At 47.1% G+C, this 24349-nt stretch overlaps 1 protein-coding gene across 3 annotated transcripts in view; it reads left to right on the forward strand.

The window, feature by feature from the left end:
- The window catches only part of PCNT (pericentrin), a 147037-nt gene that overhangs the window by 64457 nt on the left and 58231 nt on the right, over positions 1–24349 (forward strand). For 2 of the 3 annotated variants that reach the window (XM_064279604.1, XM_064279606.1), the window contains 11 exons: positions 598–827; positions 3059–3175; positions 3281–3301; positions 4940–5146; positions 7009–7179; positions 7544–7696; positions 9352–9444; positions 16365–17273; positions 18214–18405; positions 19875–20561; positions 21376–21475. In XM_064279604.1, the coding sequence (XP_064135674.1) occupies positions 598–827; positions 3059–3175; positions 3281–3301; positions 4940–5146; positions 7009–7179; positions 7544–7696; positions 9352–9444; positions 16365–17273; positions 18214–18405; positions 19875–20561; positions 21376–21475 (2880 nt within the window). The remainder of the gene's footprint in view (positions 1–597; positions 828–3058; positions 3176–3280; positions 3302–4939; positions 5147–7008; positions 7180–7543; positions 7697–9351; positions 9445–16364; positions 17274–18213; positions 18406–19874; positions 20562–21375; positions 21476–24349) is intronic. The other variant, XM_064279605.1, reaches the window with a different exon arrangement.

Here is a 24349-nt window from a genome sequence, read left to right on the forward strand (position 1 = left end):
GGTGTCTGTCTGTCTCCACATTGGCCTTGGCAGTAACTCTCAGCCTGCGTGGTAGAGTCTGTCTGTCTGTCCCAGATCGGTTTGGCAGTTACTGGGCAGCCCTGTGTAGTGGAGTCTGTCCCTCTCTCTTCACATTAGTCCCTGCAGCCACCGGGCAGCCCTGTTGTGGTGGAGCCTGTATGTTTGTCTCCACATCTACCCCAGCAGTCACTGGGTGGCTTGGCGTGGTAGAGTCTGTCTGTCTCCACATCGGTCCCTGCAGCCATCGGGTGGCTCTGTGTGGTGGAGTTTGTCTGTCTCCATATCAGTTCCAGCAGTCACTATCAGCCCTGTGCAGTGGAGCCTGTCTGTCTCTACATCGGTCCCTGCAGCCATCGGGTGGCTCTGTGTCTTGGAGTTTGTCTGTCTCCGTATCAGTTCCAGCAGTCACTATCAGCCCTGTGCAGTGGAGCCTGTCTGTCTTTACATCAGTCCCTGCAGCCACTGGGCAGCCCTGCACGGTGAAGTCTGTCTGTCTGTCTCCACGTCTGTTAGGCAGGAAAATGCCATGCTCTGAGTCCTGGGTATTTTCCTCCGTGCATGTTCTTTGTGCTCTAGGTCTCCGGAAGGAGGTGGAGTGTCTCATGAAGGAGCAGTTGGAGACTAGGAAGCAGTCTGAGAAGGACCGCGCTGCTCTGCTGTCCCAGCTGCAGGTGCTGGAGTCTGAGCTCGAGGAGCAGGTGTCCCGGCACCAGGCATGCGCCCAGTACGCAGACGAGGTCGTCGCCCTGAAGCAACAGATGGCTTCTCTAGACAAGCACCTGCGCAGCCAGAGGCAGTTCATGGACGTAAGAGCCTGCGTCCCCGTGGATCGCTCATTAAAGCACCTTCACATTTGTCATATTACTGCCCTGGGGCTGCCGTAGGGCAAAGTAGCACACTTAGCAGGCTCGGGGGCTTATAGAACAGAAGTGTATTCGCTCTTAATTCTGGAATCTGAGATCTGGGTGTGGGCCATGTCGTTTCCCTTTGAGGCTCTGAGGTAGAAGCTGGTCCATGTTCTCTCTCAGCTTCTGGTGAGGGCAGAGATCCTTGGCGTTCTTTGGCTTTCTGCTGCCTCCCACCAGTCTGCCTCTGTCTTCACATGGCCGCCTTCCTGTGTGTCTGTAGCTGTCTCTTCTCTATTATGAGCATACCAGTCATATAGGATTAGGGCCCACATACCCCGGTATGACCTCATGCGAACTGATAACATCTTCAGAAACCCTGTTTCCAAACAAGGTCATGTTCACAGGTATGGGGCTTAGAACATCAGCTTACTTTTTTGGAGGACACAGTTCAGTCCATGGCTCCCCTCAAATAACTGTGTTTAACTTTATTTTGAGACAATTATAAACTCAGTAAAAGTAGAAAGAATAACACACAAAGTTCTTCATACTCTATACTCAGATTCATCCGATTCCTGAGCCAGCTGTCGTTTTCCAGCTGACTTTGCCTCAGGACTTGGGGGTACGGCCAACACACACACGCACACACACGCACACACACGCACACATACGCACACATGTACTACTTTTTACTGAACTGTTTGAGTGTTAGTGGCAATCTGCCTTTCCTTCCAAATACTTAAATGTGTTTCCTGAGAACATGGGCATTCACTTCCGTAGCCACAGTACGATTATCAAGATGAGGAAGTCTTACCTCTGTATGGTGCTGCCCCCTAGCTGGTGGTCCAGGCTCTCATGTCGCCAGCTGTCCTCACAGCGTGCTCGGAGTCTGTCAGCCCGGCAGCCAGTCCAGCTCCCCGCAGGTCCCACTGGTGTGTCTCTGGCCCCTGCACCTGGGCTGTTGCTCGGCCTTACTTTGTCTGTCGTGACCTTGGTGTTGGGAAAGTGTGGGCCCCTAGGTTGCTGTGTCCCTCCCTGGGGCGTCAGGTGCTTTTCCATGGCTGCTTGGGCAGGAAGGCCCAGGGAGGGTGTGCGGCAGCTGTGTTGTCATTACACAGTCAGTGCCGCTGAGCTGACCCGTTTAAGGTGTTAGCCTGGTTTCTCTGTTATAAACTTACCATCGTAGCCTGCTAAGTCTGTTTCTCGGCACATAAATCACGCAGGCTCCTCAGGCAATCACAGTCACAAAATAAAGAAAACCAAGCTACGTATAATGCTGCCACCGTTGGATGTGCCCACGCGTAGCAGGAGAGGGGCCTGGGGTTTTCCGGATGTTCTGTGCTCGCAGATCAGTCGCCACGGAGTTGGCCCGCTTCCTGGCGACCCGTGCGCGTCCGAGCAGAGCTGCTCTCTGCAGAGTTTTCAGTGGCACATTTTTCAGAAGCAGATCACCAGGTCTTCTGAGACACCTCTGGGTGGCCTAGAATCTCCAGCCTTTCAGTTAGCGGCCGAGGGCGTTAACCATTTGTACCCCTCAGGGACTGCGTTCTGTGCTTACGTAGGTACAAAACCAATTTTTTCCCTCAACAAACAGGAGACCAAGCACTATCCCTCGTGGTTTGTGACGTGTGCTTTTCTTTGCTGTCACCTGAACTTTCCTGATCACTCAGGAAGCGTCAGCTGCAGGGTGACTGTGAAGAGGAATCTGTGATGTCCCCTTGTCAGATCACAGCCTTGCTGGCTGTTCCCTGGCATGCCCCTTCTGTTCCTGGGATGTGTCCTGCGGGTGTGCACTGGGGCCCTGGGTGCCCATACCTGCTGCTGGGGGGTGCCATCCTGAGTTTTTCCTGAATCTGTTCCCTTGGGCAGCTCCCCACATCATTCCCTCTGTAGTCATCAGAGCTCAAGAGCCGGTGTTGCTTCATGTGTAAAGGGCCACTCCTTTTCATGTACCCCGATGTACAAAAACAATACTGACATAATATTGGGGGGCAGATGCTTATATAAAATAGAAGCTCGGTACCCAGCATGGAGGTGCGAAGCTCTGGCAGCATGGGCCAGGCCCATGCTCTGATACCACACCCCTCAGCTTCCCTAAAAGGCGGGTGGACACGACCAGGGACAGACACGCTTGCGGTAAACTCTGTCATTGCATCTGGAAGGAGATGGTCACATGGCCGCTCTCGTGGCAGGAGCAGGCTGCGGAGCGGGAACATGAGCGTGATGAGTTCCAGCAGGAGATCCAGAGGCTGGAGGAGCAGCTGCGGCGGGCGGCCCGGCCCCAGGCCACGGGTGCGCGGGACAGCCATGTGAGTCCATGCTGGGAGCCCGGGGCTGGGATTGGTGTGCTGCAGGACACACGCAAGCCTTACCTTCTGTCTCATGTTTGCCTTCCATGTCTGTGAAAATGGCAGAGCATGCAGCCGAGTGAAGAGGTAAGAACAGCCCTACTTCCCTCTACCCCACGGCCCGCATCCAGCTGCCTGCCCTCCGTGGCTGGCCCAGGACCAAAACTTGTCCTGCGTTTGTTTTTCGGGCACTGTTCCACTTGGGACTATAACTGCCTGCTTCCTGTTGTCTGACGTGATGCTAGTTAGTTTGCTTATTCTTTTTTAAATTACCCTTTTATTTTGGAATTATTGTAGATACACATGCAGTTGTAAGAAATAATACAGAGATCCATCCCAGGTACCCTTTCCCCAGTTTCCCCAGTGGTAACGCCTAAGACATTGAGTACAGCATCACACCCTGGGTGTAGACCCTGATGCAGTGCGGGTATGGAGTGTTCATCCCCACAGGGATGCTCCTTGTGGCCTTCTCTAGCCTGGCCCTCCACCCTCCCACAGCTGCTACTCCTTAACCTCTGGCAAGTGCTCATCTGTTCTCCGTTTCTGTAATTATGTTATTTCAAGAATGCTATATAAGTGGAAGAGCCCTGGTGGTACAGTGGTTAAGAGCTTGGCTGCTAACCAGAAAGTCAGCAGTTCAAATCCACCACCTATTCCTTGGAAACCCTATGGAGCAGTTCTCCTCTTTCCTGTAGAGTCACTATGAGTCGGAATTGACTTGATGATGAGTTTGGGTTTTTGGTTTATATAAATGGAATGATGCAGTATGTGACCTTTTGAGATTTGCTTTTTCCACCCAATGTAACTCTGGAGAGCCATCCATATGTTAGTAGTTGTTCCATATGTTAGTAGTCGTTCCTTTCTGTTGCAGTTTGTTTAGCCATTCACCTGTTGAAGACATCCAGGTGTTTCCAGGTTTGGGCTTTTATGAATAAAGCAGTTGCAAACATCTATGTACAGTTGTTTGTGTGTACACAAGTCTTCACCTCTCCGGAGTGAATGCGCAGGAGTGCAGTTGCTGGGTCCCGTGGTAGCTCCTTGTTTAGTCTGTAAGACACGACCAAGCTGCGCTCCAGCAGCTGCACCATGTTACGTTCCCAGCAACAGTGTATGAGGGACCCCGTTCCTCCACATCCCTGCCCACAGGATTATTTTGAAAAGAATCCCGGCTGTATCAGTAAGCAGTTCTAAAAATATGTTAAACATAGCCCAGTACAGTTATTGTCACCAAAAAAGCCTTCACGTGAACAGGCAGTAAGTCCAAACCTCTCGCATCATCAACTATCAGATTGGCAAGGAAATTGCACCCATGGGTTGCATTTGCTCTTATTTCTTTGGGTGTTAAACTGGTCTCCTCTCGGCCTGGATGGGGTGGAAGCAAAGGCAGCAATGCCAGCTCACTTCTCAAACCCCTGCATTACCAACTAACCCCAGCCATGACCTTCTGCTGACAAAGTGCATTTTATTTTCATAGCAATTTTGCATCCTGCTGTTATTTTCACCACAGTGTCTTTATTCAGGAAGACTGCCCAGCTTAGGAAAGCCTCACCTGCTGTCTCTCATGAGGTTCCGTTGTGTGCGTGCTGGGAAATACACACGCTGGGAAACACGGAGGGTCCCTCATCTTTCTACCTGCGGTGTCATGTGCTTTTTGTTTGGAAGATATGTGTTTTTGTTTCTCGTGATCTCTTGCCTTTCTCAAGCTTTTCTTGGTGGTGGTTTTAGGTTGAATTGTTACAGGAAAAGTTAAGGGAGAAGTCCGATGGGTTTAACGAGTTGGCTGTGAAGAAGGAGCTGGCTGACAGACGGCTGGCGGTGCAGCAGGAGGAGATCCAGAGCCTGGAGGTGGCAGTTGCCGAGGCTGGCAGGAGGGCGGCCCAGCTCCAGGAAGAGCTGGAGATGCAGAGAAGGATTGGGGAAGAGTTACAGCAGGTGAGCCCCCTCTGTATTACTTGAGGGGCTCTCCTTTCTCATCTGCACTCACGCAGCAGGCACTAGGGATGTGGTGAGGGTGGGCTGGTCTGCTTTGACTGCTCAGAGGCTCGTATTTGCCCCACTGGGATTTACACCAGCCTGTGGGACACTCCTCCACCACTCAGGTGCACTGAATTTTTCCTTAGTAAATTAAAAAAAAAAAAAAAAATTTTTTTTTTTTTTTTTTAATTTCACAAAGTAAATATTTAAAGCTGTAGGTTTAAAAAACTTACTGTTCCTTCAGCTACCTTGCTTTGAGCTGGTTATAGTTACTTTAACTTTTGCGTTTAGGAGTTTATGTCAACTCCCCAAGGAAAATGTCTCCAGTGATAGTTGTCACGTATTATAACCTGGTGTTATGAGCCTGTGATGTTGCACATTTTTGTTTGTATTTGAACATTTAAACTGAATCTCGGAGGCTGAGCCTGAGTGATGCCATCTTACTGTGTGATGGACGAGAGCCTGGTGAAGGGCTGAACCCTGTCCCCAGTAAGCAACTTTTCCCTTCTTGGCGAGCATTTATGATAGTTAACTCTGTCATGCCGGTGGTGCATACAGCAACCATGAACTTGGCTGCCTCTGGGGTTTGTTAGGAAGCTGGTGCCTGGCAGTACGTACAGCGACTGTTACCAGGGAGCTCCCGTACCACACACAGTGCGTGCGGCCACAAGCGGGGGCCTTTGTGACTGAACCTGAGGAAACGGGCACGTGCCGCAAATACACTGTTTTTATAGGGTATTGTATGAGGTGGCAGAGTTTTTGGTCAGAAAAACACATTTGGAAAATGTTTATTTGTTTACACATATGTACCAATAAACCGCGGTGGGAGTCTGTGGTGTAACGAGTGGTACGTCACGTGTATCACTGAACACTCAGGGGAGGCCTCTGGGGGTGGGGGAGGGGCAAGAAGGAAAAATCCATTCTAATTACCAGAAATTCAGGCATCCAGTGATTCAGCATGTGCCCGTTAACAAAAACCCACGCTCTGAACAAAAAATTCAAAGCAGAAAATAATTGGGTCACCAAAGGGTTAAAATGGGATTTAAGGTTTGACTTTTTGTTGCAGAAAGCTAAAAGGTCACTTGTAAAGTGAGTCTCAATCAGCAATTTTATTTTAAAGTCAGGAGCTTGGCCCCAAGATGCAAGTTCCAGCTTCAAGGATAATCTTGTCAGTCTGTCATTTGCTATTGAGTTGATCCCAACTCAGGGCAACTCCATGTGTGTCAGAGTAGAGCCAAGCTCTGTAGTATTTTCAGTGACTGAGTTTTTGGAAGTAGGTGGCCAGGCGTTTCTTCTGAGGTACCTCTGGTTGGACTCCGACTGCCAGTCTTTTGGTTGGCAGCTGAGGACGTTAAGCATTTGCACTATCCAGGGACTCCTTGAAGATAATAGGAGAGCTTTTTATCAGATGTGTTTGAGTCTCATAAGTGCTTATGTGAACGCGAGTTCCTTTCTTGAGGCCATGCTATGTTTTCACTGCCACCATCTCAGGGCAGCACACCCAGCACCTGTCCCATTCCCTGGTGTCTTGTTTGACCCAGTCACTGGAGGGCTGCTGTGTCCCAGGACTAGCCACAGCTCACCTTGGTTATGTCTCCAGTGGGAGCTGTTATACTCATTCACTTGTTCTGTCATTCACTCATTCACTGGTTCATTCATTCACTCACTCACCCATTCATTTATTTATTCAGAGAGGCTGTGCCCGCAGTGACCTCTGGGCTGTAGAAACAGCTAAGGGTGACGTACCCCTTAAGAGACAGCAGTGTCAGGTGCCTGGGTCCTTAAACACTTGCCTAAAATAAGTTTTTTTTTTTTAATAGGATAAAGAAGCATTACAGAAACAGCAGATGAATCACTTGATTCTGGTGTCTGCATTGCAGACTGAACTAGAAGAAGCCAAATGCCGGGTGCCTCCTGTGGGCAGCCCTGCTGGGGCCGCAGAAGCACAGCCAGAGGCAGTACTACAGGCACTCCCTCAGCACGTGAGAGAGGCAAGTGCTGGACACCCGGCCCTGCCGTCCAGGGTCTGGTCCTGCAGTGAGACTGGCACATCATGACTACCATGTGCTCCTTGTGATAAATGTTTTTGGCATGTATTTTTAAAACTTTTACAGCTATTTTAATAATGATTAAATTAACTCCTGGTGGTGCAGTGTTAAGAGCTCAGCTGCTAACCAAAAGGTCGGCAGTTCGAATCCACCAGCCACTCTTTGGAAACCCTATAGGGCAGTTCTTCTCTGTCCTACAGGGTCCCTGAGAGTCAGAATTGACTTAATGGCAATGGACCTGGTCTGGTCTAAGTTCAGCTAATGTTAGAAAATTGTTGATACTTACATTCTTTGATTTTTAATGAAGGTTTTGGACTTGAAAGAACAGCTAGAAGAACTTAAAGATGATTTAGCAAGTAAAAATGAGGAAATACTACATCTGACCTTAAAACTAGATGTGCAGGCCCGTCACGCTGCTGCCAGCCTCAGGGAGCTTCAGGAGGAGAATGCCCACCTGAAGGTGAGCTGCAGGGCTCTCTGTGAACTGCATGTGGACAGTCCATCACAGGAGAGCAGAACCTCGGGCCGCTTCCAGACCCAAACAAGCCCTGCCCTGGAGACCTGGCAGGTCACCCCAGCTGCACCTGATTCTGCTCTGAGGCTGGTGGCCAGGGCGGGGCCTGGGAAGTCCAAGATAAGCAGCTCCTGGGAATTGTGAGTGGGGAACCCAGTGTTCCCCAGCCAGTGATCGTAACTGCTCTTGCTTCTGACACAAAGCGCCACTCTCCCTGTGCAGCTGCGATGTTTGTTGACTAGAATGCCAGGAGAGGCACTTCCTTAGTGGTAGCACTATAGGAGGAAATAAGTCAGAACTGGGGGGTGGTGGGACAGCCTAAGCCATACCGGGGGTGGGGGGCGTTCTGGAAGAGGGTATTTTTTTAGTAAGTGAGTGCTTGTTGCTATCCTTCCCACCAGCATGATTAAAAATATCTAATTTTAAATCTACTCCATTATTTTAATGTAACTGCCTTTAAAGCAAAAAAGAAAAGCAATTTCTGTATGTTAGAGACAGTATTCAAATTTGTAAAGAAAATGTATCCTTAAAGGATGGCCTTGAAACAAATTAAGTTCAGAGTCATTATGTGTAGTGCCACCCTGGCACAGGTTCGATGAACAAACCAACAGCATTGAGGGAAATTCTAGGATGTGCCAGTATTTATTGCCTGACCCACGCCCAGGCCGCACCTGCACGGTTTTAAAGTACAGGTATGTGTTGCTCAACGTCCGTTTGGGTGGCGTCTGACTGCATATACGTTGGTGGGCCAGGGCACCCAGGTGTCGTGAGTGCCAGGATGTCAGACTCCTGTTTTGAGGTCAGAGCCCCACTTCTGCCCAGCTGCTGTGCACAGCCTGGAAGCCACCTGGTCTGTGACGATAGAGGCCCAGGCCCACAAACTCCCAACCTGAATTCCCCATGGCTCATGTGACTTGAGCCGTCTAGTTCCTGTGTTTTGCCTGGTGTGGTCCCGTAGGACACTGATACACAGATAGGCGCCCTGGATGCCCCAGCCCTGGCTCAGGTGGCCTACACCATCCCCTCCCTTAGGAAGTTCTCACAGGGCGAGCTGGCCTTTCCTGCAGCTGGCTTAGCAGAGAAGGTGGTGATAGCTTGGGTGACAGCAGGGTGGGAGCCCCCCCAAGTGCTCACCCGAGACGTGCTCAGTGGAAGTTGTCCAGGCCGCATGCCACACAGCAGCCGCCAGGGCAGTGCACCTGGGAGCCCCATGTCCCGTGGACACAGGTGTTCACACAGCATCCAAATCACATAATGTCCTGTTTCACAGAACGTGTCACGGACGTTAAGCCATGCATACCTGTATGGCCGGTGAAAGGCAATTTGAGGGTGAACTACCCTGGGAGCCACTGGTCAGATGAGAGAGCCCCTGCCTTATACTGGTGACGGCTCTGAAACAGATTGTCTGGGGAAATACTGTAATTGATTTTTGAAAACCAATCTAATGTGTCATTTTAAACAGAAAGCACTTTAACAGAAACGCAGTTTCAAATTAATATTTAAAACTGCAGGCTTATTAGAGTATTTTGTACCTACAGCGTCAGGGGAATGTTTCACATAGTATCGGTGTGATGGTTTTATCATCGTCATCATCTCCACAGGCATTTCTGCAAAACAAAGAAGAGGAAATCAGGTCTGTGAAGGAGCAGCTGGAGGCGCAGCCCGGTGGGCCGAGAGAATCTGTGGCCTGTGAGGTGAGGTGCTTTTCTGACAAGAGGGCACAGGTGTGACGTCATGCCCTCCTGGGCACAAGTGTGTGTGTGTGTGGACCTGGGCATCCACAGGGGCTCTGGGGTTTCTAGGTGACAGTGGTCCCTTTCCTCACAAAGCTTACACTTTTTTCATTCATTTTGGAGGAGGGAGTAAAGATGGGGGAGGCTGTAGGGCAAAAGGCAGTTTCATCTGCAGTTTTCCACTTCTCCAAATTCTCAGTGCTAGAGGCAATTGGAACGTTAATAGTCTGGCGTCTTGTATATTTGGAAACCCTGGTGGCATAGTAGTTAAGTGCTATGGCTGCTAACCAAGAGGTTGGCAGTTCAAATCCTCCAGGCGCTCCTTGGAAACCCTATGGGGCAGTTCTACTCTGTCCTATAGGGTCGCTATGAGTCGGAATCAACTCGACGGCAGTGGGTTTGGTTTGGTGGTTTTTCTTGTATATTTGGCAAAATTTAAAAATCATTATCCTTTTGTGTTATTTTGAGGGATGCCTTTATAACTGGTGACTAATTTTTTTTTCTTCAACACTCTCCCTTTTTCCTCTTGAGTTCCCTATTACCGGCTCTCCTGTCCCCTTCTGCCTTCTCATCTTTGCCCCTGGGCTGGTGTGCCCATTTAGTCTCGTTTTGTTTTTGGTCCTGTCTAACCTTTGGCTGAAGGGTGAACCTCAGGAGTGACTTTAGTACTGAATTAAAAGGTGTCCGTGGGCCATTCTGTCAGGGTTTCTCCAGCCTTTGTCAGACCAGTAAGTCCGGTCTTTTTTTGTGAGTTAAAATTTTGTTCTATATTTATCTCCAGCTCTGTCCAGGGCCCTCTGTTGTGATTCATCAGAGTAGTTGGTGGTGGTAGCTGGGCACTGTCTAGTTGTGCTGGACTCAGTCTGGTGGAGGCCGTGGTAGCTGTACTTTTGGACTAATCTTTCCCTTGTGTCTTTGGTTTTCTTCATTCTTTTCTTGCTTCAGATGGGGTGAGGCCAGTGGAATATCTTAGATGGCCGCTTACAGGCTTTTAAGACCCCAGATGCTACTCACCAGAGTAGAATGTAGAACATTTTCTTTATGAATTGTTATGCCAGTTGAGCTAGATTTTCCCCAAGACCGTGATCCCCAGCCCTTAGCCCAGTAATTCGGTCCCTCAGGGAGTTTGGATGTGTCTGTGAAGCTTCTGTGACTTTGCCTTGGTTAAGTTGTGCTGACTTCCCCAGTCTTGTGTACTATCTTACCCTTCACCAAAGTTATGACTTACCTACTGTCTATTTAGTGTTTTCCCCTCCCACCGCTTCCCTCCCTTGTAACCATCAAAGACTGTATCTTTTTGTGAGTACACCTTTTCATGAGTTTTTATAACAGTGGTCTCATACAGTATTTGTCCTTTTGTGATTAACTTATTTCACTCAGCATAGTGCCCTCCAGAGTCATCTGTGTTGTCAGATGTTTCCCAGATTCATCATTGTTTTTTACTATTCCATTGTGTGTATGCACCATAGTTTGTCTATCCATTTCTCTGTTGATGGGCACCTAGGTTGTGTCCATCTTTTTGCTATTGTGAGTAATGCTGCAATGAACATGACTGTGCATATGTCTATTCGTGTGATGGCCCTTATTACTCTAGGATATATTCCTTAGGAGTGGGATTGCTGATCATGTGGTATTTCTAGCTTTTTAACGAAGCACCATATCATTTTCCAAAATGATTGTACCATATTGCATTCCCACCAGCAGTGCATAAGAGTTCCAGTCTCCCCACAGCCTCTCCAGCATTTGTTATTTTCTGTTTTTTTGATTTGTGCCAGTAATGTCGGGGGCGGGGGCGAGATGGTATCTCATTGTAGTTTTGATTTGCATTTTTTTTTTTTTTTTTAATGGCTAGGGATGGCGACCATTTCCTTGTCTGTCTGTTAGCCGCCTGAATGTCTTCTTTGGTGAAGTGTCTGTTCATATCCTTTTCCCATTTTTTAATAGTATTATTCGTCTTTTTGTTTTAGAGGTTTTGAATTTTTCTTACAGATTTTAGAGATTAGACCTTTGTTGAATTTGTCACAGCCAAGTTTTTTTTCCCCAGTCTGTAGGTTCTCTTTTTAGTCTTTGGTGAAGTCTTTTGATGAGTGTTAACTGTTAAATTTTCAGAAGAGCCAAAACTGGTGACTGATTTTTTAAGGGAGGTTATATCTGTTGTTTGTCTTTAGTGCTCTAGAATTTGCCATGTGAGTATAATTTTATATGTTAGTAATTCACAAATATTAAAAATAGCTTATGTGATAAGCAAAACATTTTAGTTTCGTTAAGGATAGAGAGTTTTATGAAGACATTACCAAAGGTTTTGTTCAGAATTTTTGTTGTCATTAGTTGTCAGGTCAGCCCTGACTCCTGGCGTTGGTGTTGGTGGTGTTAGTTTTTTCTTTATTTCTGTTTCTTTGATTTCTCCTGTTATTTTTGGTATTTGTTTTCTAATACTTACCTTAGTTTTTTTTTTTAGGTAGAACCTTAGGTCATTGACTTTAGACATTTCTTATTTTTTGAGGTAAAAATTACAATTTTTTTTTATAAGTTTTTAAAAGAATTGGCACACATTAAATCACTTTTTGAGTTTGAGTCTATGAGTCTTGACAAGTACAGAATCAAGATACAGAATGGTTCCATCACTCAAAAACTTTCCCTTTTGCCACTCCTGTTACGGATTGAATTCTGTCCCCCAAAAATGTGTGTCAGTTTGGCTAGGCCATGATTCCCAGTATTTTGTAGTTGTCCATCATTTGTGATCTGATGTGATTATCCTATGTCTTGTACATTCTAGCTTCTATGATGTTAATGAGGCAGGATTAGAGGCAGTTATGTTAATGAGGCAGGACTCAGTCTACAGGATTAGGTTGTATCATGCTTTGAATTGTGTCCCTTGCACAAAATGTGTCAATTGGGCTAGGCCATGCTTCCCAGTATTGTGTGATTGTCCACCATTTTGTCATCTGATGTGATTCTGCTGTGTGTTGTAAACCCTACCTCTGTGATGTTAATGAGGTGGAATTAGTGGCAGTTTTGTTAATCAGGCAGCACTCAATCTACAAGATTGGGTCGTGTCTTAATCTCTTTTGAGATATGAAAGAGAGAAGTGAGCAGAGAGACATGGGGAACTCATTACCACCAAGCAAAAAGAGCCAGAAGCACATGTCCTTTGGACCTGGGGTCCCTGTGCTGAAGAGCTCCTAGACCAGGGGAGGATTGATGACTAGGACCTTCCACCAGAGTTGACAGAAGGTGAAAGACTTCCCTTGGAGCTGATGCCCTGAATTTAGACTTCTAGCCTACTAGGCTGAGAGAATAAACTTCTGTTTGTTGAAGCCATCCACTTGCGATATTTTTGTTATAGCAGCACTAAGTGACTAAGACAGGTTGTGTCTTGAGCCAGTCTCTTTGGAGATACAAAAGAGAGAAGCAAGCAGAGAGGAGAGGGACTTCACGCCACCAAGAAAGAAGCACTGGGAGTGGTGCGCGTCCTTTGTGCTGAGAAGCTCCTAGACCAGGGGAAGATTGATGACAAGGACCTTCCCCAAGAACTGACAGAGAAAGCCTTCCGCTGGAGCTGATGCCCTGAATTTGGGCTACCAGCCTCCTAGACTCTGAGAGAATAAATTTCTGTTTGTTGACGCCATCCCTTTGTGGTATTTCTGTTACAGCAGCACTAGATAACTAAGACAACCCACAACCACTGACAACCACCAATCTGTTCTTCAGCCTTATAGTTTTGCCTTTTCTAGAATGCTGTAAAAAGTCACTTAGCATAAGCATTTGAGATTTATGCATGCTGCTGTGTAAATTAATAATTCAGTTCTTCTATTACTGAACAGTATATTGTAGCTATAGCACAGTTTGTTTATCCGCTCGCACATGGGGGCCATTTGGGTTGTCTCTAGTTTTTGGAAGTTACAAATAGAGCTGTTGTGAGGTACCTAGGAGTAGAATGGCTGGTTCATGTGTAAGTCCACTTTTAACTTTCAAATAAACTGCTGAACTGTTTGCCAAAGTAGCCCTTCCAGTTTACACTCCCACTAACAACATCTGAGAGTTCTAGTTAACCACACCCTCATCAGCACTTGGGATGGTCAGCCTTTTTAGTTTTAGCCGTTCTAATAGATGTATTGGTCTCTGGTGATGAAAGCAGCTTGCGATCATCTGCTAACCTGGAGGTTGGTGGTTTGAACCCACCCAGTGGTGCTGCAGAAGAAAGGGCTGGTGAACGGCTTCTGTCAGGGTTACATCCAAGAAAACCCCGTGGAGCAGTTCTACTCTGGAGCACCTGGGGTCGCCGGGAGTCAGGATCGATCTGATGCCAGAGGGTTTTAATAGGTGTGTGGTGGTATCTCCTACTAGTTTTAATTTGCATTTCACTGATAACTAATGATCTCGAGCATCTTTTTGTGTGCTTATTTGCCATCCATATTTTGGCGAAGTGTTTGTGCAAATCTTTTGCTAATATTTACTGTTGAGTCTTGAGAATTCTTTACATATTCTGAGCACAAATCTTTCTTGGATATATGAATTAAAAAAAATTTTTTTAACACATGCATTTAGGGTTATATGTAGGAACTCTGTCTAACCCTGTGTTTTCTGTTAAACGTTTCATAGTTTTGCTTTACATTCAGGTTTATGAGACTATAAATTTATTTTTGTGTATAAGGCATGAGGCAAAGGTAGAGATTAATTTTTTGGCACATGAACGTCCCATTTTTCGGGTACCATTTGTCGAAAAGACTATCATTTCCCCATTGAATTGCCTTTATATCTTTCTCAAAAATCAGTTAACCTTATTTGTGGGATCTCTTTCTGTAACACTCATTTCTATGGGTCTAGATTTCGTTCTCTTTGCTAATACCACATTGTCTCTTTCTGTAACTTTACAGTAAGTCTTTAAATCAGACTGAGTCCCCTAACTTATTCTGTTTCTCCAGAAATTTTTTCACTATTTCTAGTTCCTTTGCCTTCCATATATGTATTTAGAATTGAAAAAGCAGTGTCTACAAAAAATTGTGTTGGTATTTTAATTGGGATTGCATTGGGTCTATAAAATATCGGGCCTTCCAGTCCATGAACATGATATAGCTCTCCATTTATTTATGTCTTCCTTCACTGGTGTTTTGTTGTTTTCAACATATATATCCAGCATATGTTTTATTAGATGTATGCTGTTTTGTTAGATGTATTCCGTATGCATTTTATTTCCTTTTCTTCCCCTGCACTTCACAGAGGAAGCTGAGCTTGGCTAATGAGGCTTCCTATGAAGGAAGGTGTTTAGTCTGCATTTAGAAAACTTCTTTTACTAAAAATACAATACTGCGTCCTTGTACGGTAAACAGGCATACAGCGCATAGCTGGAATCATCTAAACCAAACCTCCAGCCCAACACCAATCAGGTTTCTTGTCATCACTTGTACTATTAGGGTTGAGTCAAGGTAATTATTAAGTAGTTCCAGTTGTGACTAAACCCTCAATTTTTAGGAAGCAAACATTAGACTATAACAAAGTGGTTGCAAATTGTTAGCTAGAAGACAAAACAGCTAGAATTTTTTATTTTTTGGTCTCTACCAGTGATGTGATCTAAGAAAATGGAGTTGAGGGCCATAAAAAAAAAATTGTTAGCTAGAAGACAAAACAGCTAGAATTTTTTATTTTTTGGTCTCTACCAGTGATGTGATCTAAGAAAATGGAGTTGAGGGCCATAGTGACACATATTTCAGTTCTGATTTTCCACTTAATATCTCTGGTTTTGGTAAGATATTTAATCTCTCAGTTTCAAACTTCTCATCTTTAAAATGAGAGCAATAATATTTCTTACCTTAAAACTGTCGAGGATCAGATGGGATAGCACCCGTAAGAGGTGCTGGGCTGTGGTGGCCTGCGCTGGGGAGGGTACAGGGGAGAGGCAGTGGCTGTCACATTCAGATGAATGCAAGATCTCACCTTGTTCTTATTCAGGTGTTAAAATGAAACCTAAAATCTACATGTTCCTTTCGGGACAATCAGAGAATTAACATTTAAATAGTAACGAGATGAGCACCGTCAAGTGGCAGATCAGACCCCCCTCATCAGTTTAGGTGACAGCAGCATCTTAGAGTCTGCTTCTCTGCCTCTCATGAGGGCAGACTCCTCAATGGCAGGATCCTAAACATGGCAATGCCTACCCCCAGAGATGGCCATCTTGACCTTTTTTTTTTTTTTTCCTGAACTGCAAATTTTTTTTTCTTTTTCTTTTTTTAGTAATTTTTATTGTGCTTTAAGTGAAAGTTTACAAATCAAGTCAGTCTGTCACATGTAAGCTTATATACACCTTACTACATACTCCCATTTACTCTCCCCCTAAAGAGTCAGCCCACTCCCTTCTTACAGTCTCTCCTTTCGTGACCCTTTTGCCAGTTTCTAACCCTCTCTACCCTCCCATCTCCCCTCCAGACAGGAGATGCCAACATAGTCTCAAGTGTCCACCTGATACAAGTAGCTCGCTCTTCATCACCATCTCTCTCCAGCCCATTGTCCAGTCCCTTCCGTGTCTGATGAGTAGTCTTTGGGAATGCTTCCTGTCCTGGGCCACCAGAAGGTTTGGGGACCATGACCTCCAGGATTCTTCTAGTCTCAGTCAGACCATTAAGTCTGTTGACCTATTTTTTATGCCTGGAATAGTTAGAGTACAGCTGTCTGGAGTGTTTTTCAAATATCTAATGGCCGCTTGTTGGGAATGTCACAGAGCAGACACCTAGTTGGTTTGGTCCTGGAGACATCTGCCTGTGTCTCTCTGGGCTGGAAAGTGTCTCCCCTTCTATAAATATGAACTTGGAATGAACTGTAAGTTGGGGAGAGAAATTCTGAAGTTGATGTATTTATTTTGCCTGTGAAACGTGCTTTATCCTCAGGCTATGGGTAACAGAAGTCCTGAAGTGGAGGAGCTGAAATCCATTATTGGAAACCTGCAGGAGAACCAAGCTCGGTTGCAGAAGGAGAAGGCAGAGGAAATTGAGCAGCTCCACGAGGTCATTGAGAAACTGCAGAAGGAGCTGTCTCCGGGGGTACCTGTGGGCCCTGAAATCAGCGACAGTCCAGCTGAAAGTCTTCGGACTGAGCTGGAGCGAGGGCTGCTGGGTGTCCACGAGGTGGCGGCCGAGGATGTAGCAGAGTCGGGCCCCCACGTGCAGGCACTGCAGGCAGAACTGGAGATGGCGCTGGCGGGCAGGGCAGCCCTGGGCCAGCTGCTGGAGGAGCGGGAGCAGGAGCACCGCCAGGCCCTGGAGGCGCTGGGGCAGAGCCTACGGGCCACCGAGGAAGCCGCCACCCGCCAGCTGGCCGGGCTGAGGCACAGTGTGGCCCTCAAGGAATCAGCACTGGAGGCACTGGCCTCCCGCCTGGCGGAGTTCGAGGATACCTTGAGAGAAAAGGAAGCGTTGATTTCAGAGAAAGATTTAGAAATCAGTGCATTGAGCAAGCAGAGAGCAGCCCGCCTTGCTGAGCTGGAGGCCATACTGGTGGCTGTGTCTGGGTTCCGGTGCACCCTGGAGCGGCAACCCATGGCTGAGGCCGTGGAGCCCCCGGAGCTGCAGGTGTTGCGGGCGCAGTGCACACGTCTCAACCACCAGCTGCAGACCATGAGCCAACAGTTCTTGCTGTGCCAGCGGGAGCTGGATCGGCACCAGGCCCGCAGGGAGGGCAGTGCCGGGTGTGGGGTACCCACTGGCGCAGCGGCCGTCGAGACTGTGCCTCGTGATGATTTGGATCAGGACGCAGGCAGTGGGCTGGTGCGCGCAGTGCCCCAAGGCCAGGACCCTCAGGTAGGCTTCCTCCTTCCTGGGGTGTGGTGGAAGTGGGGTGGGGCAGGCAGAGTTCTACTAGGAAGACTGGAGTTTTTCTCACCTTCCTACTTTTCAAAAACTTTCATGGCATTGCTTTTCACCGCTGGCGATGGGAAGCAGTTGTCGGTGGGGAGCTCTCAGCGGGTGGTGAATGTGGAGCCTTGGCCAGGTGCATGGCTGTCCTGGGCCCTGAGCCTGGTGCATGGCTCCAGTCAGCATGGCACAGCGAGGCGGGTCTCGCTGTCTGTGCCGCTAATCTGCCACAGCTCTTAGTGTGTTAGCTGGTGAGAATGTCCTCTGGAAGATGGGAAGTGTAAGTACTGCCAGGACTACTGTTTCTAGACTTCGCTGCCTGCTCTGATTCTCAGTCACTGGTCTGTCTTTTCATGCGCGTCCCAGGGTCAGACCTCTCAGGTGAGTTTCCTTCCAGAACCAGAAGCCTGTGTCACTGGTTTTTGTGAGCCAGTTAGATGTGAGCTACCCTCACTCTGGTGCCATCTGCCATCCTGCCTCTGGGTGGCACCATGTCGTTGGTGTCAGACAGTTGCCTCAGGGGCCAGGGGCTGCCAAGGACCATAGCCCCTTGCTGGTGCCACATACTCAGACCTGTGTCTGCTTGGGATGAAGGCAGTGTGATGGCCACAGCCTGTGGAGAAGTGCTGGCCCCTCTGACCACCAGGTTCCTGTGGGCGGTGTGGTCTGGGACAGCCCCAGCCATCCAGTCAGGTCTCGGGAGTTCTGCAGGCAGTATAGTATGGGGTGTCATGGGTGCTGTCTTCTGGGCATCCTATGGGTGGTTTGGTCTGAGGGGCAGCCTCAGCTGTCTACAACCCTATCCCCGCCCCACTGCATGCTGGTTCCTGGGCAGGCTCAGCTCTGTGTCTGATGTGTGTCCCTCTTGCTCTCTCCATCACCACAGAGCCTCATGAAGGACCATCGGCAGCCAGCCCCTGGCTGTGAGGCTCCAGGAGGTGCGGGTCTGCTAGAACAACAGAACATGATGTCGGTGCTGGCTGCCTGCCAGAAGCAGCTGGCTTCTGAGCTCCTCCTGGTGAGGGACGAGGTACGCCTGAGCAGAGAGAACGGCTGTGGTCGGCTGCGACGGGACAAGGTACTAATTGTTTGATGAGAAACTAGTTTATTCTATAAAACTTCATCCATTAGTGGGAGGTGTGGTTGTAGACAGGGAGGTCCCCTCCAGACTGCTGTGCAATGCTGTCCCGAGGCCTGTCTATACACGGTTTGAAATTTACAGGTGTCATTTAAGACGCTTCAGGAAGCACACATTTGCCATGGTTGAATCAGCTTTTACCATGAGCAGCCAGTCACTTTTCCCTCATAACGAAGAGGACTTAGCTGTGCTCAGGTTCGCCCTGGGTTTTCCCTGTGAGGACAGAACTGCCTGTGGCCTCTCCCATGCTCAGGCTCAGGGCCTCTATCACCTATGTCTGTTTGCTTTTTAAAGACTTCAGGAATATTTTTGAACCTTAAGTTTTTCTCATACATGTGTTTACTCCTGCTCCAGGAAAAAGCAGAGTCATGAATTCAGGGTGTTTGACCCCCTTGGCATCAGGGCAGAAGCCATGTCGGTGACTGGGATGAGACCAACATGGTGGTGCTGGTGCCCTTCACTGTGGGTGGCCCTCCTTGAGGTTGCTTTCTGGTCAGCAGGCATGGCTCTGTCATTGGAGTATGCCATCACCCTCCAGGTGCTCTGACTGCGGGCTCTGCCTGGTGGTCTGGGTCTGTCCTTGTTGTCTGTCCCAACTATGCGACACAGAATGGGCCCGTGGCTCCGGTCCATGTTCTGAAACCCAGAATGATTAGTTGGCTTGTTTTCCCAAATTTGCTACCAAACCGATTTTTCAATCTGTGGAATTGCTCAGACATGGTTCGTTCCAGTTTTGCAGCCCCGCCCAGCCATGAGAACTTCACGGGGAGGCTGCAGTATGCGGCCAGACCCCCAGGGCTGCTGTCCACATGATCTGCATCCCGTGGAAATAGCGTCAGGTCCACTTGGTCTGGGTCCCAAAGCACGTGTGCCGTGGGCTGGGCTGGCAGAGAGGAGAAGCTGGCTCCACGTGTTTATTCCTTCGCCTTGTGAGGCGTGTTCCACATGGAGAAAAGTCGTTTCAGAAATTCTGTGCAGCAGACTTCGTCCTGTCATCATGGGAACATCTGTTTGAGTTCTTGGAGAAAACTCAGCCCTCACGCCATCATGAGCTGTTGCCAAATTCTTAGAAGTTACACACTGAAGAGGAAATTCCAGATTTGTTACGTAAACCACACAGTTTTGTGTTTTTTCACTGTTCTAGTATAGAACCTTCCTATCTTTTTTTTTTTCCTAACCAAAATAGCATGCGTCCTTAAGTAAATTAAGATGGAAATATGATCATTGCCCTTTAAGCAGAGAGTTTTCAGTTTTAATTTAGGAAGTCAGTTTAATTTGTGGAGTTAAATAAACTGGAAGTATGAAAAGTTTAGAGGGACCTAGGTGTTGGTCATGAATCACGGAGGCAAACATGAGCCTGACCTGCAGTCCAGTTATTTTACTATGTGTGTGTTCTTTTTTACCTGCAGCGTCAGGAAAAACCGCTGAAAGATGGTTGGCTGCAGAAAGTAGACCTGTTAACTCAGGTGAAACAACTTCAGGAGAGATTGGCTCGTCTGGTCCATTCTGTGACTACCCAGGACACGGGCCTGGAAGGTTCCACGCACTCACAGCCATTGGCACGCGTGACGCCTGCTCTAGAAAATAGCTTGAGCAGTGTTTCCTGCAGCAGTGAGTCGACTGACAGATTGACCCCTGCTGACACGTCTAATACCCAGGAAACCACATGGGGTGTCACGGAAGTTAACGAGCACCTGGATGTTTTGACAGGAACCAGAACATCAAACGTTCCAATTCGAGAAAAAATGGAACCACAAGGCTCACCATTCTCTTTAAAAACTGGTTTGCAGAGCAGCTCTGAGGGTGTGGAGCCTGTCAGGACCCCAGCACGGGCAATGGACCTGTCCTGGGGCTCCCCTGAGGTCGTCAGAAGGGACTCAAGCTTGGAGCCCCCACTGAACCTACCTCTGACACCCTGCTCAGATGCCACAGGCTTGGGCAGCCCAGGTTGCTCACTGCTCCAGGCGGATGACTCCGGCCTCCTTTGTTACCCGGTGCCCACAGCCAAGGGGAGGGCCTTGCCCTGGGTTGGGTATCCTCTTGCTGTGGACACGCCTCTCTCCACTGACCACCACCATGTAGAGAGGACGACTGCGGTAAGGAACCCCTATCCCTGCCCTTTCCCATCATCACAGCTGTGGCTGGAGGTGCAGGAGCTTCCCAGGAGGACCCTCAGGTCACAGCCATGCATTGTTGGTTCATTACTGATGGAGTAGTAAGCTTGCCCTTGGGGATGGCCCAGGACCTATGGTCAACACTGTATGTAGGAAGGTTAACTCTGCTGGTCTAAACAGACCTATGTGATCGGAAAAGTTAGGTCATTTCAGTTTCTGAAACATGTGAGTTGGATGGGCCCTACTGGGTTCCCCTGAGACCTGGCTTCTTCGCTGACGCTGACTCCACACAACAATAAAGACCGCATTTCTCTATAACATTTCCCTTTGTCTAGAACATGCTTTTATGTTTATGTTTAGTAGTATTTCATATTTAACAGGTTCCATGTGTGTTGCTATTTAATTTTAAAAGCATTTCAATTTATTACTGTTGAGTTATGTTTTTTTTAGCATAGTAATCTTAAGATTTGAAGTATTTTAAGTAAGAAAATAAAAAGGCATTTAGGTCATACGTAATGTTGTCTCAGGTATCCATAGATCGTCATTTCATGTAAATTCTTTTTGCCTGAAATATTTGCTAGTTACTGCTTTAACATATGTTTGAGGAACCGTGGGTAAACCCGATAGATTATTGGAAACACACGAACTCCATGTGCTTGCAAGTTTGAATTCTTTCCCGTGGGTTCTGTGTGGGGAGGTGGTAAATTCAGGACTTAGAAAGTTTCCATCTGGCAACTTGAGCTCTGTGGTGTGATAAATTATTATTTTATGACCACTTAAAACTCTATCTGAACAGGAGAAAGATGTCGAAGACTTTATTATAACGCCTTTTGATTCTCAAGAAAATTTAAGATCATCTCCTCTTGGAGATGGAAAAAGCGATGGAAGTGAAAAAAGTGAGTCAGTTATCTTTTTGAAAAAAAATTTTTTGTGTGTGTATAAATCTTTTTTTTTTTTTTTTAATTTTTATTGTGCTTTAAGTGAAAGTTTACAAATCAAGTCAGTTTCTTATACAAAAATTTATATGTGCCTTGCTATATACTCCTAGTTGCGTTCCCCCTAATGAGACAGCACACTCCTTCCCTCCACCCTATATTTCCATGTCCATTCAGCCAGCTTCTGTCCCCCTCTGCCTTCTCATCTCCCCTCCAGACAGAAGATGCCCACACAGTCTGATGTGTCTACATGAGCCAAGAAGCTCACTCCTCACCAGTAGCATTTTCTATCTTATAGTCTGGGGGGTTGGGTGAGTCTAGTCCAGTGGATGTCTGAAGAGTTGGCTTCAGGAATGGTTCCAGTCTTGGGCTAACAGAAGGTCTGGAGACCATGACCTCCGGGTTCCTTTAGTAGTCAGACCATTAAGTCTGGTCTTTTTACGAGAATTTGAGGTCTGCATCCCACTGCCCTCCTGCTTCTTCAGGGATTCTCTGTTGTGTTCCCTGTCAGGGCAGTCATCAGTTGTAGCTGGGCACCATCTAGTTCTACTGGTCTCAGGCTGATGTAGTCTCTGATTTACGTGGCCCTTTCTGTCTCTTGGTCTCGTAATCACCTTGTGTCTTTCGTGTTCTTCATTCTCCTTTGGTTCAGGTGGGTTGAGACCAATTGATGCGTCTTAGATGGCCGTTTGGTAGTGTTTAAGACCCCAGATGCCACTGTCCAAACTGGGATTCAGAATGTTTTCTTAATAGATTCTATTATGCCAACTGACCTAGATATACCCTGAAACCATGGTCCCTAGACCCCTGCTGCTGCTACTCTGACCTTCGAAGCATTTGGTTTATTCAGGAAACTTCTTTGCTTTTAGTTTAGTCCAGTTGTGCTGACCTCTCCTGTATTGTGTGTTGTCTTTCCCTTCACCTAAAGTAGTTCTTATTTACTATCTAATTAGTGAATACCCCTCTCCCTCCCGCCTTCCCCACTCTCATAACCATCAAAGAATATTTTCTTCTCAGTTTAAACTATTTCTCAAGTTTTTATAATAGTGGTCTCATGCAGCTTTTGCAGCTGACCAGTTTCACTCAGCGTAATGCCTTCCAGATTCCTCCATGTTATGAAATGTTTTACGGATTCATCATTGTACTTTATCGATGCGTAATATTACATTGTGTGAATATACCGTAATTTATTTATCCTTTTGTCCGTTGATGGGTACCTTGGTTGGGTCCATCTTTTTGCTATTGTAAACAATGCTGCAGTGAACATGAGGTGTGGATGTATCTGTTCGTTTCTCTAGGATATATTCCAAGGAGTGGGATTGTTGGATCATATGGTAGTTCTATTTCTAGCTTTTTAAGGAAGTGCCAAATCAATTTCCAAAGTGGTTGTATCAGTTTACATTCCTGCCAGCAGTGTATAAGTGTTCCAGTCTCTCCACAGCCTCTCCAACGTTTATTATTTTGTGTTTTTTGGATTAATGCCAGCCTTATTGGCGTGAGATGAAATCTCATTGTTGTTTTGATTTGTATTTCTCTAATGGCTAATCATCGTGAGCATTTCCCCACGTATCTGTTAGCTACCTGAATGTCTTCTTTAGTGAAGTACCTGTTCATATCCTTTGCCCATTTTTTATGAAAAAAAAAAATTTTTTTTTTTTGCAATTTCAAAATACAGAATAGTACAAAGAATTCCTGTATCCTTTCACCTAGATTCCCCAAATGTTAACATTTTTCTGTGCATTCCCTCTTTCTTTCTCTCTCTTTTTCTGTCTGTCTCTATCTCTCTGTCTCTATCTGTCTGTGTGAACCGTTTGAATGTATGTTGTGGACATGGTGCCACTTTGCTCATAAACGTTTCATTGTGCGTTTCCTAAAATCCAGGCCACACCACAGTGCTCAGAACCAGAGAGTTTGCAGTGGTACAATGCTGATGTCTCATCTACTGACCTTATTTGAATTTTGCCTGTCGTCCCAACAGTGTTCTTTATAGAAAGAACATCCCAGATTACGCATTGCATCCTGAGGTTGGGTCTTTAGCTGGCAGGGACTAGGGTGAGGGAAGCTGCACCTGGACCCAAGGCTGAGGGCAGGGAGGGGGCTGCTCTTGGGGGCAGTGGGCAGGGGGTCTGCCTGTGTCTGGGCACTGCCCTCCCTACCCCAGTCTGGCCCCACCTGGTCCTGCCCAGTACTGCCTGGCCCTTCCCAGCTCCACCCGCCCGAGCCTAGCCAGATCTTCTGTCTCCTGCAGAGGATCTGTGGAGAGGACATCGATCGCTGTGTGGCACGGCTCTTCATCTCTGCTGGCCCACAAGGCCTCCTGATTTCATGGGGGTGGGTGGCGAGGGGCCCTTCCAGGGCCGTGGTGCTGACTCTGGCCACTTGGCCGAGGTGGGCTCTTGCCAGGTTTTATTGATATATTTTTTTTAATAGGTAAGTATCCTGTGGGGAGGCCATTTGAGAGCTGTGATAGTCTCTTTTCTTCTCAAACTTGGGCCCCTGTTTTAGGGTCTGTTGTTGATCTTGCCTTAATCAGTTGCTCTACAGTAGCTGCCAAATGGTGATTTCGCCAATCTCATCTTTTCTTCTACAGTTAACGTGTTAGCTTTTTACAAGCTTATCACTTTCGGAGGCATTTTGATTTTTGAAAAAATCATGTTTGGCCCAGTCAGTGCTTTTGAAAATATGGCCACAGTGAGATCTGTACAGTTCGTTGGGAATTTTATCACGTGTTTGCAGAATAGGGCAACCAACTTTTTATTTTTAATTTTTGTGTATTCCAAGTAATAAGAATGCAGTTTAAGAAGTTGAATGATTCGGCAAAGTTTTTGCAGGCGT

The sequence above is a fragment of the Loxodonta africana genome, chromosome 2 (assembly GCF_030014295.1).
Source record: "Loxodonta africana isolate mLoxAfr1 chromosome 2, mLoxAfr1.hap2, whole genome shotgun sequence".
Classification (NCBI taxonomy): Eukaryota; Metazoa; Chordata; class Mammalia; order Proboscidea; family Elephantidae; genus Loxodonta; species Loxodonta africana.